The sequence below is a fragment of the Equus quagga genome, chromosome 19 (genome assembly GCF_021613505.1).
Source record: "Equus quagga isolate Etosha38 chromosome 19, UCLA_HA_Equagga_1.0, whole genome shotgun sequence".
Taxonomy (NCBI): Eukaryota; Metazoa; Chordata; class Mammalia; order Perissodactyla; family Equidae; genus Equus; species Equus quagga.
Genome location: NC_060285.1, coordinates 38,429,212 through 38,443,330, shown reverse-complemented (window position 1 = coordinate 38,443,330; position 14,119 = coordinate 38,429,212). Strand labels below are relative to the sequence as shown.

Genomic DNA, 14,119 nt, shown 5'->3' with positions numbered 1-14,119 from the left:
CTCTGCCACACTCACTTCATCTGAAATATCATCATTCAGAAATTAACATTGTTGTCTTTAGAGATTTTGATGTCTTTAGGCTTTGGATTTTGAAACCTAATTGCTTTCTCCAGAGCAAATAAAAATAGCAAGATAGAGAAATACCTTTTACAGTGGAAATCTGCTGATACCTTCATAGGTACGTTTGAGGTGGAGAGACAGGTTTGGGGCAGAGCAGGGCATTATCAACCAAGTAAGTGGGCGTCGATAAAACGGAAACGAGAATCCTCCAGCCTTGGTCTTTCACTGCTCTCAGTATTTCACCCAGGACTGGACCTACATTTTTTCTCCTCTAAAAGAGGATTCTTTGTTGCCGGATTGTTTTGAGTTTTCATGTGATGACATATGTCACGTGCCCAGCACAGTTCCTAGGGTAACAGAGAAACTTAATAAATGGTAGCAATTTTAATAACAGTTGCATTGGGTGGGGAAACCAATATTCAGTTACTTTGTTAACTTTCAAAGCCTTCATTAATTGTAGGAAACAAGGTACATATTTTAAGATAAATCATAAACTTAATGTTTTTCCGGGAATTTAACAATTTTAGCTTACCCTGTTTTTCAGAGACTTTTCTTGTTTGGAGGTTTAGAATATTTTCCAAGCTTCTGAAGTTTACATGCTCAGTCTTTTATTCCTTCTAAAGCTCAGTTAATTGGACTAGATAAGCTGCAAGACTCCAATTACAGTAGCACAGGATAAGTGCAATTTGAGACAGGCGACTCTTACAATAGAGATATGAAAATGCTAAGATTCACAAAATACAACATTCTTAAGGTAATTATCTTGTAAGATATTTAACTATTCAATTTTGAATTTGAGTTGGGTTGAAAAAACAAGCCCACTACCTTATTATAAGCCCTGCTTATTTTTTAGGTGTCTTGTTAATCTGCCTTGGGAATTGGCAGACCTCTTCTGTTTGGGGGAGCTCCTAGGGTGATCCTAAGAAAACAATTAGAGATTATGTGCTCTTGGCAATATTATAAAAGTAACCAGCTTTAGTAATTTAAATTAGAAAGAATTAAAAATCTGCCTTTAAATCTTAACTTAAATGCTATCTATTCAGTCTTTCAAATGCTGCAGATTATTAGCGTTGGTGTTACCGTATGTAGGCTATCAAGAGCACGATGTCTTGGAAATAATTTTCATATCTGATACTTTTGTTGTGATAGAATTTTATCTGTTATAATAGGATTTATTAAATTCCAAAAGGTCTGGGATGCTTTGTGAGGGAGCAAAAAAATACATACAAGGATTCTGAGAAGAATGTCATAATTAAAATAGAAATCTTTTTCAGTATAGGTAGTCCCCTGGCTCAAAAGAAAAGTGGCCAAACTATTGAAAGACTTTGGTGAAGACAATTTACCCAGGCCCTTTTAGTTGGATCCTGTGTCTACGTGTTCTCTGTATTATTGTACATAATATATAGTATTATGTATGTGCTGACATCAATTAATATTGGAGTATTCACCATGTACTCAGCATTTCTTGGGATCAGGAACTCAAAGGCACGGTTTCTGTCAATATTTCCTGTATGATTCTGGCTCTGTCCTTCCACTTTCCAGAACTGATGATGATGATACCTATTGTCGAGCGGCCACTGAGTATGCTAGAGCCTGTTCCCATGCTGGCTATCCTATTCAGGACTGGAGAGATGACTTTCCCGCATGCAGTATGTTTTCTTATTTTCCAAACCCTTTTTGTGGACTTTTGCTATTTTAGGCTTACCCTAGTACTCAAACTTAACCTAGTACTCAAAACTCATGAATTGTAAAGATTTGTTATTGATGCAATAACATTGGTAAGCTTGCATACTTTTTGAAACACTGATGTTTTTGAAAGAGAGGTGAATAATGTTGACTTACAGCTCCTCTGTTTGCCTGTTTCAGCTGATAAATGTGATGACAGCTTTGTCCATCGGGACTGTATCAGTTGCTGTCCACCGACCTGCACGTTTGAGAAACAATGTCTTGGGAGCAATCTCCACTGTCTTGATGGATGTTACTGCCCAGATGGTAAGTGCTTCATGAAAGAAACTATGTCTGCATTCATGGAAGCTAGTACCCAGTGATCTGAGAATCACATAATAACGTCTTCTTTCAGGACATTAAGGCTGTTGCAATTTTCTACCCTTGCAGAATTTGGTCCTTGAAGTGACTGGGAGAAATGACTGCTTTTCTTTAATACGAGGCTTATTACTTTGTAAATTTCCCGGGGAATGTTGAATCTGGAGTCCTGAAGTTACCCATGGCAAATATTTTACTCTCTTTAATATTTAAAGATATTTAATGATTTATATATTTTAATTTTTGAAAGAAGAAAACAAGTTCAGAAAAATAAAAGCCTGCACATTTGGCAAGACAAAATTTTAGTCCTGATATAGTTTTTTTTTGAGGAAGATTAGCCCTGAGCTAACATCTGCTGCCAATCCTCCTCTTTTTGCTGAAGAAGACTGACCCTGAGCTAACATCCGTGCCCGTCTTCTTCTACTTTATATGTGGGACGCCTGCCACAGCATGGCTTGACAAGCAGTGCATAGGACCGCACCCGGGATCTGAACTGGCAAACCCCAGGCCGCTGAAGCAGAACGTGCAAACTTAACTGCTGCGCCACCAGGCTGACCCCCTGATATAGTTTTAATATTTGAAATTAGAAGTAACATAGCAAGTGATGGAGATGGGATTTAAATTTAGGAATGACTCTGCAATACTGATAGACATTTATAAGAACAAGAGGATTTACTCAAATGGTTTTATTTTTACAGATTAGAAAACTAGAATCCCAGAGATGTTAAGTGATTTTCCACTGTTATACACTTAATGTGAGTAGGGACTACTTGGAACAAGACTTGTTGACCTCAGTCCATTGTTCTGTCAGTGCTACTCAAAGTATGATCTGTGGACCAGTGCCAGGCCTGAACTGTTTGCTACCAGTCAATGAGGAGATAAGGAGTTTGCACTAGAATATAAATCCATGCACCAGAATATAAATCAATGCTTCCTTCACCTAGAAAGTCTTACTCTGAAAAAAGAAGGTTCGCTGAATGAAACAGTGTGCTTAGTGATGTGGTTGATTTACATTCTGGCTCAACCACCTGTACTCATTAGAGAGAAGTAACAAATGCAGGTCCACGGTACCAGTCCTTTGAGGGGCACTGCCTGGCTCTTCATTATCTGTATGATGATAGTGCAAATCTCTCATTTTGAGATAAACAATTAAATCAAGAATATACTCTCTCCCTCCTTTCCTCCCTTCTTCCCTCAAAAGCAAGGAGGCACGAGTTGCCCTTCTTCTGTATGAACTTTGAGTTCTTGATGGCAACTCATGGGATGATAAAGTTGAAAATCACTCAAACAGAGGTAGCTGCTGATTGAGACCAAACCAGGCTATCGGTAACTTCCTTGAAAGTAGTTTGTGTTTCAGTACCTAGTGTGAGCAAATATTCAATAAAAGTTGGTTGAATTATTGTATTCAAAGAGTATAATCTTTATTATTTCTTTTGAGAATTTGATGTATATTTTTCCTTAATAGGCCTCATAATGGACAATGGGACTTGCATCTCCTTGGAAAATTGCCCGTGCAGTTTTCATGGATTAGCTTATTCAGTTGGTTCAAAAATTGAACAAGAATGTACTGAATGGTATGTGATCAATGTACAGCCAATTATTCCTGAGTACTTGGCTAGTTGACAACTTTACCATGACATATATTTAAAGGAATATACTTATTGTTGATTTTCTTCCAAAAATTCCAAGACACAGTTTGCATTTTATTTAAAGTCTATATGGGAGATGGGGGGCATCTATGTGTTTTTTATGACATAATTCTTCTCGCTTTCCTTGGTAATTCCATAAAATCTTATATCAGTGTTCTGGGTCCGTTGCATTTTCTTGTTATTCATAACCATTAATTTGCACATAATTTTACCCCTAGACCTTGATGGTGCTCCTGACCTTCTCTACCGAATACTTTAAAAAGTGGCTCTCCATATCACCAATTTTTGGCCACCATTAGAGACATTTAGAATTTCCTAGTAAGTTAGCTAACTAAGACTATTAGAGGCAAATATTAAATGCCTCCAGGGCAGTCTGGAAAGAAGAAGAGGTCTAAATGTTATCAGGCTCCTTTCCCTTTGGAGTCTGTGTACATAACTGAAATGCAGTTGGGTAACTAAGCCTCTTCTTAGATACTGATTTGAGTTCCTGCCTTTCAAAGACTGCTTCTGTCCTCCAAAACTCATGTCTTTTTGATGATAGAAGGCAGAATTTATTTTACACAAGAGGATATCTTTACTATTTCTTTAATGTCTGATGATCCTCAAAAACAATTTTCTGAATTTTTAGTAGATGAGTTAATTTATTAATCTTAACTCTTTATGTATATCTCTCTAATAATGTAGGTAAATACTATTTTTGTGTGTGAGCTTTTTCAGTTTAAGCGAGAGAAGTTTAGCGAGAGAAGGACAAAACCAGAAGTTCTCTGTTTGCTTAGCATTTTTGCTCTTGACTATTCTGGACTCTTTTTGTATCATCTTTATGACTTTTATGTATGACACACAACAAATAATAATTTAGGTGCTGGCCAACCCAAATTTATCAGTTAATTGAAACTTTGTAGAGATGTTTTGCAAGTCAGATTATTCTGAATCTATAAACATGATATATTTTGGTACATTAATCAACAAATTGATGCAATATTAATACAGTTTCTCTGTAGTAGTCTATTAATATTTTTATAATTTCATTTAGTGTCTGTGTTGGTGGAGTTTGGAACTGCACTGAGCATGACTGTCCAGGTAATCTTTTAAAATTTTTTTAAAGAAAATGTTTCAATTTTCTTTAAATCAGGAAGAAAGACAGCACTGATTTTTATGAGGTCATCTCATATGTGAGAGGCAATGGTCTATAAATGCAAGTATTCAGAGGGTAAATGGAAAATTGAATAAATGATAGCTTTGAGCAGGGAACTTTGGTAAAAATTTATTAAATAAAATAAATATTGCAAAACAAAATTATACGGAAGAGCTATCATTTAATCAATTTTAAATTAAATTATAAAACTTAATGTTTGTCAAACTAGTCAAATTTAGTAAATTTTAAGTGCTTTAGCTATTCTTTTTGATGCATGAATATTTGCCCTAAGTTGACTTCCTGCTTTTTAAAAATAAACATAACTTCTTTCTCTTTTTTGTAGTTCAATGCTCTGTTGTGGGTGATTCTCATTTTACAACTTTTGATGGTCGACATTATTCTTTCATCGGAATGTGCCAGTACATCCTTGTGAAAGGAACTGGAAAAGATAAATTCACAATCACTTTACAGAAAACTCACTGTGAGCAGGTAAGAACATCTCAAAGTGACCAAAGGAATGTTCTTTTTTTCCTTTTTCACTCAAACTTCATATCTAGTTTAAGAATGGTAACATGAATGGGTATAGTCGTTTTCCTCAAAACTGAGACACCATTGATTGTTAAGATGCATTATTATTCTACATATTACAAAGAAAGGAAAAATGTTGATAATCTATGTTATACCATTAATTATATAATGTATCCTAATTTCAGAGATATTAAAATATGAAAACAAGTATGACAAATACTATATATATAATTGCATTTTTCTCTTAAAAATGGTATTTGTATGCATAGTTTTTGTAACATTTCATGCAAGATTGCACAATGGGCCTAAATTTTTGGTTACTTCAAAAACCAATATTCTAATGAGATGATTTTTGAAAGAATTGAACAGGTTTCATATCATTCTAAATAGATATGATGAATCTCTTAGCATACTGGAATATTTATTTTGGATCTTTTCTTGAAATAAACATATCATTAATTTGTAAATAAAGAAACCCAGATCTTTCATTCATCTCTCTAAATCAGGTAGTCAAAATTTTGCCACATCTTTAATTTTCTAGATGTATCCCAAGATAAAATGCTTATTTCTGACAAAATGCTGAGCTACTTTGTGTTTTTTTCAGTTTGACTGTTTTCCTTTGCAGTAAGTCAGAGTCTGAATTAGCTTTATACATAGAATCCTAATTCTGTTTGTTATTTTCTATATTGGACTTTTTTATGTCTAATATATCCCAAATGAATTTGGAGAGGTATTTTAACATGTGCTATGGAAAACATAATTATTGGCACTTTATTGAAAAGAATTTTATTTAATTATCTATGTAAAGTGTATGCATGTATATGGTATATTTAATATAGTATATAAAAATATATTTTATTAGCAATAGGACTACATAAGATTGATAATAAGATGTAGTAACTACTTTATTTTATTACTTATACTCAAACCTTCTATATACCAGAAATTCTTATTTACCATTCTCTTTCTCTTTTCTCTCCCTCTCTTTCTCTCATTCCCTCTCCCGTTGTCCCTGTCTGATTCTATGTCTCTTCCTCTCTCATTCCTTTAATTGATAATTTGACTTTTATGCAGAACCTTGGCTTGGTCTGCCTTCAGTCTATAACTCTAATTCTGGAGGATGACTTTAACAAACAAGTGACCCTTAGTAGGGGAGGACAAATCCTCACCAGTCCTAACCAAGGCTTCAATCTGAACGGTAAGAAGAAATGCTAATGGTATACTTCTCTTCCATTAAAAACAACAACAACCCAAAAGGAGTCTTCTTCATTGAAGACTAACCTAGCATTTATTGAGTACCTACATGTCTCCAGTCCTCAGCTAGACATAGTGGAGACTACTGTGTTTGTGGGACCAAGTGTTTATCTCAAGAGACCCAGAGTTTGGAAGGGGAGAAATACAAGTAAATAGCATAAAATATGCTATTTTATGCTTGCATAAAATATATAAACTCAAAGATATGCATAGGGACTTTGGGGCTCACCTAACACTGGGGAAGGTGTGCAGGTATGGTCAGAAAAGTTTTCTGAAGGAAGAGATGTCTAATTGAGCATTGAAAGCTGAGCAATTTCCAGGATGAAGGAGATGGGGAAAACATTCTGTGCGTAGCAAGGAGGCGTAGAACCGTGTAGTGTGTTTAGGGGGAACAATGCCTGGTTTGGCATTGCTACAGCCTGAAGACGGTAAGTGGAGAACGTGCAGAGATGGGAAGAGGTAAATAGGTGGGGGTGAGATTGGGGAAGGCCTTACATACAGGGCATCGTACATTGTGGTTTTCCTGGGATGGGGCCTGTTCCTGCCTGTGTTCCAGCATGGTTATGAATAGCACTCTCTTTCACTCTCAGAAATGTCCCGGTTTGTATTACAAATTGCATGGTCATCCTACTCAGTGTCTTCCTAAGGAAGTTGAACTTGATATGAAATTGAATATGAAATTATCATTATTTAACCATTTTTATGTACAAAGATGACAATCTCATATGGTTCAACCAAATAAATGAATTTTAATGAGATGACTGTCAAAGAGTCATTTTGTTTTTGGTAGACTACTAAGACAACAGTGTAGAAGTAGCTTTGAAAGGTGCTAGACAGGAGACATGAAGAACAGTGTAAGAAGTGAGGAGCAACTGATCCAGGGCAGTGACAGGGAGGTGGGAAGAAGATAGACTGAAAATTATTCAGAAAAGAAAGTGGTCTGAACTTGGTGATAGATTGGATTGAGGTTGGTTGGGGCAGGGCAATGAGGGGGATGAAGTGATCAAAGAAGGATTCTGAGATTTCTGGTTTTAGTGGCCTGATTGATGGCAGAAATTGTGCCAGAGATAGAGGAACATGAAGAGCAACTCTTCTGGTGGCAAAAGTCGTTTGTTCAGTTTTGAACCCAAGTTTCTTGTCTTTAAAGGTGTCTCATAAAATGGTACTTCTGAAGTACTGTGCTCCTCCTCTTGGCTGACAAGCTCAGGGGAATGGGGAATTTTTGAAGAAAGTGCTACTTCCTTATTGACTGATGACGAGTTCGGGGAAAAATTTACACAAACACACACACACACACACACACACTTCAAGCAAAAGAGATCAGATAATAACATATTGACCTGCTAAACTATTAAAAAGATCTGCTGAAGACCCAGAAAGGTGGAACAGAAGGGAAATGGGGAGAAGAAAGCAGGCATAGGTGGCAACCAATGGCCCTGGAGTACCAGGCCGGGAACTGGGCGGCTGCCTCCCCTGCCCAGTCTCTTGGAAGAAGTCTTTGTTACACCCCAGCATTTCAGAACACTGCCTACGAGTCTTAAAATTGATTTATGTGTGTTCTTTTCCTGCAGGCATTGTTGAAATTCAAACTCTGTCATCCTTATTTATTCTTCTAAAAACCACATTTGGTTTAAAGATTCTGTTTGCTATAGATGGGGAAAGAATTTATATTCAGCTCACTAGTACATGGAAAAGAAGAACATTAGGTCTGTGTGGCACTTTTAATGGGAACATAAGGGATGATTTTCTGTAAGTATGATTTCTGCATCACCAACGTAATTTAATGACTACTAATTTAGAGGATATAAATTCTTTCATAAAAAATGTTTGCTTAACTAATAGTAGCTTAGTCATCACTGTTCCAAGAGCTTTAGATGGAACATCATATTTAAATTTTGTAGCAATCCTCTGATCAGTATCTCTGTTTTATAGATAAAGAAACTAACTGAGGCCTCAAAGTGACCAATTGCTCAAAGTCACTTAGCTCAAATACAGTGGAGCTGGGCTTTGAATTTAGGTAGCGTGACTCAGAGCCTGTGGGCCAACCCATAGACTAACCACGTGTTCTTCTCTCCTCTGCCGCTGATTAAACTTAACAGGATTTCATTACCGAAAACTCACTGCCTTTAAAAAATTCCTAGTATCATTTGGCATTAATGACAGTAAATTATACTTTAAATGGTGTTTCACCGGAAGAAAAGCAATACCGTACATTTGTACCCCTTGTGTTGACAAAGCACTCTCTCCTGCATGTGAGAAGATGCTGTGCATAATTTTGCAGAAACGCTTTGAGCACCTGTTACTGTGCTGAGCACTGAGGGGCAATTGAAGAGTATTACATGGTTTTCTTCCTCAAGGAGCTTGTATTGTGGATGAGGAGGGGATAAAAACCTTTAAGAAACAATTAGTACTAAGCAAGGTACTGATCAACAATACATATAAAAATACTGAGGTAATTTCAAAAAGTTAAGTGTTGAGCTGTATGGTGGTGCCTAGAAGCACAGCAGGAATTTTGAGTGGCTCAGTGTGGGCTGGGCAGCCAGCGGATGTTTCATGGAGAAGCAGTTCTCCAAATACCATGCTGTTTCTTTTTGAACTACTGCATGTGCTCCTCTTTCCTTCTTGGGGTTATTTCCCCCTCCTAATCTTTCTGTGAACCCTCGTTTATTGTTAAACCCAACTCAGACATTATGTGCTTCAAAAACTGAGTTCATATCCCACCAGATAAAGTTAATTCTAACTCTGTGTTATCTACAAAAATCCGTCGTTTAACTCTCTGGTTCCCACTTAACTACAAGGGCTTGGAGAATGAGGATCAGTCCTTGTATTCTTAGGAACAAGCATGGAACCTTATATGCAATAGACAGGCGAATTTGACACAGGTAGAACTTTTAATGGGGCACCAAGAGGAGAATTTGAATAGGCAAGGAGAACTGGCATTTAAAATTAAAAATTTCAAAAGAGAATCTTCTTTATCTTGTCTCCTGTGTGTTGAGTTTGGTTTTAGGTTATTTGGCTTTTTGTCTTATTTATTTGTAGGTCAGAATATTGGTATCTCTATCACGTTTGCAAAACAGAAACTGTGTTAAGTGACTTGGCTACGATGTGCAGAAAAGATGTTAAACCTTCTTTCTCCTCCTTGTTTGTCAAAATGGGTTAGCAGTCAATGTTTAACAGATGGCAGATCTGTCTGCCTCTTTCTGAGGCACCAGTCTCCTCCGTGTATAAACATTCAGGCGTGATAACAGTGCAGGATAATATTTCAGAGTCAGAGATAACTTTCGAACATTGTTTAGCTTTCCAGCCTAAGCAGTTAAAATTCTTCACTTCACAAAGGTTAATGCGAATCGGCAAACAGAGTGGAATGGAAAATATTAATTACTCGAAAATTTATCTTGTATCCCTTGTTATAGTAAGTTAACTATGGTGAGCTGAAAAGTTATTTTGTAAAATGAAATGCAATAAATAAATGGACCTATATTTTAGCTCGTAATTTCTTTTGTATTGATTGTTCTAAGTGAACTAAATGAAAGAAGAGAGCCAAGCTCTGTCAGTTCCTCTGGGGAACCCTGACTACACCCATCCCCTTGACGTATTTCCTTGTCTTTTGTAGGGTGGAGAGGGAAGGAGAGGGAAGGAATGTGAAGAGTTAGTGCAGCTCCGGCAATTTCTTTGTCTCGGTGCTCTCATTTGAACACCAAAATGAGATTTTTGGATTAGGTGTTGGTTATAATTCCTTACAGTTCTAGAATGGTCTGATTTTGTGGAATAGGAAAAGGAAGAAGAGGGGAAAGGGTGGGGTCAGGAGCTGGGCATTGTGGAATGGCTTGTACAGTTTCCTTTTTTCCTCCTGCCTCAGTCATTGTGGTGAGAAACCCCATATACTTAATGGTGATGGAGGTAAATGGTAGCCCAAGTAGGTAATTTATTAGGACGCGTAGAGAGCTGAGATAAAGCCTGCTCTACTGTTTGGCCATGGTGTAGCAATTAGCGCAGGGAGGGCTTGCATTAGTCAGGTTTTGTTTGGCCAAAGCTTCCTTCGGGAGACCTAGTCCACCCTGATTCTCTAAGTAGTTTTGACAGTGCCTGGCACAGTGTCCAATAGGGATTGTCACTTACTAAACATTGGCCGATGAGTTAATTAATCTTGATGGCTGCTGGAGGGGGCGTTCTAGTGTTTAGTTCTTGGACATTGTTGTAGTTTATAAGCTTGTCTCGGGAAAGGTCAATGTTTCTCTCTCATTTTGGTTTGCTGAGGGAACTAAAGAAGTGAGCAAACTCGGATGAAGGGTGTCTTTTATACCAGTCTCTCACTTTTCATTTGGTTCGTCTGCCCAGCTTTACGATGGAACCTCAGTATTTCAGGCCTCACAACGGAAACTGAACTATTAAATCAGACATTTGGGACATTTATCTTTACCCTGAAAAGGATCACGTGAGCTGCTCACCTCTGCGTCTCCCCATGTGCCCTAAACCACACACACACTAATGTTTTGGTTGTGTGAGTGATGTTTCATCAAATCAGTGTAAAGTGGATTTGAATGTTGGCTCTGACACTTATCAGCTGTTAGTGCTAATATTTCTCTGAACTGCTTTGCTTTCTCTCTAAAATGAAGATAATGATGTTTTCTTCACAAGGCTGAGACAATTATTAAATAAAACCATGCATGTCCACAATTCGACACATTAGAAAGTCTTCATTAACAGGAAGTGAATACCATATACATATTTCTAAAATAGACTATTTCAAGCTCTGATTCTTTGTAAAATTAAAAAAGTAATATTGTCTCTTTTCAACATTGAAGACTATGAGCGAATGAAATGAATGGGAAACACTAAGATGAATATTACCTTTGCTTTCCAGTTCTCCATCAGGCATGATAGAAGGTACCCCACAACTTCATGCAAACGCATGGAGAGTTTCCTCCACCTGTTTTGCGCCTCTTCATGTTCCTGTTGTGGACCCCTGTAACATTAATCAACAGAACAGTAAGTCTCTTTCTGCATGTAAACTTAGGGGAAAGTTCTGTGTATTACTGTAATCCTATAAAATTAGAGAGTGATTTTAAATTCTGATTTTCTTCATTATGATAAAATCACTTCCATTCCTTTTGTATTTTTCTTTACTATTATGCCTTTTCATAAGTTTCTTTATGTAATCTAGGTTACTTTTAAAAAGAAGTCCAGAAAATAACTATTTATCACTTTACATTCATAAATTTACTTATTTTAGGGGTTTAAACATCCCTGAATTCTTCCAAAAGATGGACTAGCATTTTGAAGATTTCAGATTTTTCAAATGCTAAAGGAAAATCTCTAGAAATACTCTAATAATGCTGCTATAGTCCGGGGATGTTTGACTTCAGTTCCATAGCACAACAGCTCACGTGGATTCTCCTGTTTGTTACTGTCATATTATGAGTTCCTTCTAACAGAACATACCTTCATGAGGAGGAAGCCAGTGATCCAAGGAAGTTTAGTGCCATCAAGTGTGCAACAATCTGAGATGGTCATGCTCCAGAGTTCCAACTTGCAATGACACTGCAACTCACGTGCCAAGATTTTTGGCTGTGTTTTTGTTTTTACTAAAGCCAGAGCAAACCATGTGAAAGGCTATTTCACTGCTCAAAGATGACATATTATTATTATTTTTTTAAATCTCTGTGAAAATAATTAATGTGTGTGCTTAAGTAGATACTTTTATAATTTTAGTTTATTCTTTTAATTATTTTGCCTAGTTTACTGTTTCTATGTAGTTATTTTTTATACATTATTAATATTGATTGAGTACTCCTGAGAAGCCGGTACAATTTCTGGATTTTGTAGTGGTTTTTTGGGGAGGATTCTGTTGATTCTCACATGGTCCTTATTATTGATTTATAGCTTTGGTGTCCTGGAAAGAACACAAGATAATCTTGCTTTTAGTGTGCCTTTTTACCTAAGCCAACTTCTAAAGTTGAGGAAGATTGCTAGCCTCTTTGGTCATTTTTCCTATCTATAACAAGGGGACTAGACTAAAGTCTTTTGGTGTCTATGATTCTATAATGTGTTTATTCTCACTCCCATTTAATGATACTTTCCCCCCTATTCTGTCCTCAACTTTCTACTAATAGATCTACTCATTCTCTTTCTATTAGCCTTGCTCAGTTGGTTTCAAACTTTCTTGGTTACCTCCTTGATATTGCAGCAACTTTATTTTTTTAATAACACGTAGAAGTTGGAGTACAGTCCAATTGATCGATTTATTTTCCTTCTGGTCTTTTCTTTAACGATCTCCTTTATAATATGCTATTTTGTTATACTTCTTTTTTTATCACTTTTAGCCTCATATCTCATGTCTTCTATGACATATGTTTCACATATTACCCTTCTTCACCTTTGCCACGAACTATTTTTAAAAAAAATTCAAATAGGCAAATTCAGAAAGATCCCCCCAAAAAGGAAAATAAATAGGTAAAAGTCAATAACTCTGATGTGGATTCTGAAGGATATTTTTCCACAAGGATTTTCTTGAGACCCCATTTTACTTCATGTCAGTAGTAATATATATATATATTTTTTGAGGAAGACTAGCTCTGAGCTACCATCTGCTGCCAATCCTCCTCTTTTTGCTGAGGAACACTGGCTCTGAGCTAATATCTGTGCCCATCTTCCTCCACTTTTATGTGGGATGCCTACCACAGCATGGCTTGTTACGCAGTGCCATGTCCGCACCCGGGATCCGAACCGGCAAACCCCAGGCTGCGGAAGCGGAACATGCACACTTAACCACTGTGCCACCAGGCCGGCCCCAGTAGTGATATTTTTTGATTTATAAATCCTTCGGGCTCAGAGTAAAACCCCTCTGATGTATTGCTTTGCTCAGGAGCTCCTGCGGATTAGGAGTACCCATGCCAACAGTATGCTGTTATAGTCTAAGTCATTCATTTTATATACACATGCATAACAATGCAAAAATACAATACTCAGATAATTACCATCTGTTTCCTTACCAGTAATAAATATATGTAAAATACTCAACAAAATAAGTTCAGTATAACTTCTTAGTAGTGAAGTAATTTTGATCTCTGCCAGTTCATCCAGTCTCTCAAAGACAATGACAACTCAAAGACTGATAAATTTTATCTGTGAGGGAATCATTGCAGCCCACGTCCACTACATCAAGGAGTCACAGGGCTAGCCTTTTTCAAAAGACGGCATCTAAGTTGTTCTGAAAATCTTGGTTACTCCCACAAAGAATTGTATCTGATCAGTCATTCTCAAGGGAAAAGTCAACAAATTTCAAGAAGTGATTATACTTCTACCACCAAAATTGCTTGGTAGTTATATCTTATGGCCTTTAGAATATGTTCCAGTCTCTAATTTCTATTCATTATTCATTTTTTTGTGCATTCATAGATTCATTTATCAAACATTTTTGAGCTCCTAACATTTGCCAGACATTGTGCAT

The 14,119-nt window shown here is 36.8% G+C and overlaps 1 protein-coding gene across 1 annotated transcript in view; it reads left to right on the top strand.

The window, feature by feature from the left end:
- The window catches only part of OTOGL (otogelin like), a 143,049-nt gene that overhangs the window by 33,212 nt on the left and 95,718 nt on the right, over nt 1–14,119 (top strand). Inside the window, exons 11-18 of the mRNA XM_046646650.1 lie at nt 1,603–1,709; nt 1,927–2,052; nt 3,569–3,677; nt 4,786–4,832; nt 5,231–5,376; nt 6,490–6,613; nt 8,241–8,418; nt 11,534–11,658. Coding sequence (XP_046502606.1) covers nt 1,603–1,709; nt 1,927–2,052; nt 3,569–3,677; nt 4,786–4,832; nt 5,231–5,376; nt 6,490–6,613; nt 8,241–8,418; nt 11,534–11,658 — 962 coding nt within the window. The remainder of the gene's footprint in view (nt 1–1,602; nt 1,710–1,926; nt 2,053–3,568; nt 3,678–4,785; nt 4,833–5,230; nt 5,377–6,489; nt 6,614–8,240; nt 8,419–11,533; nt 11,659–14,119) is intronic.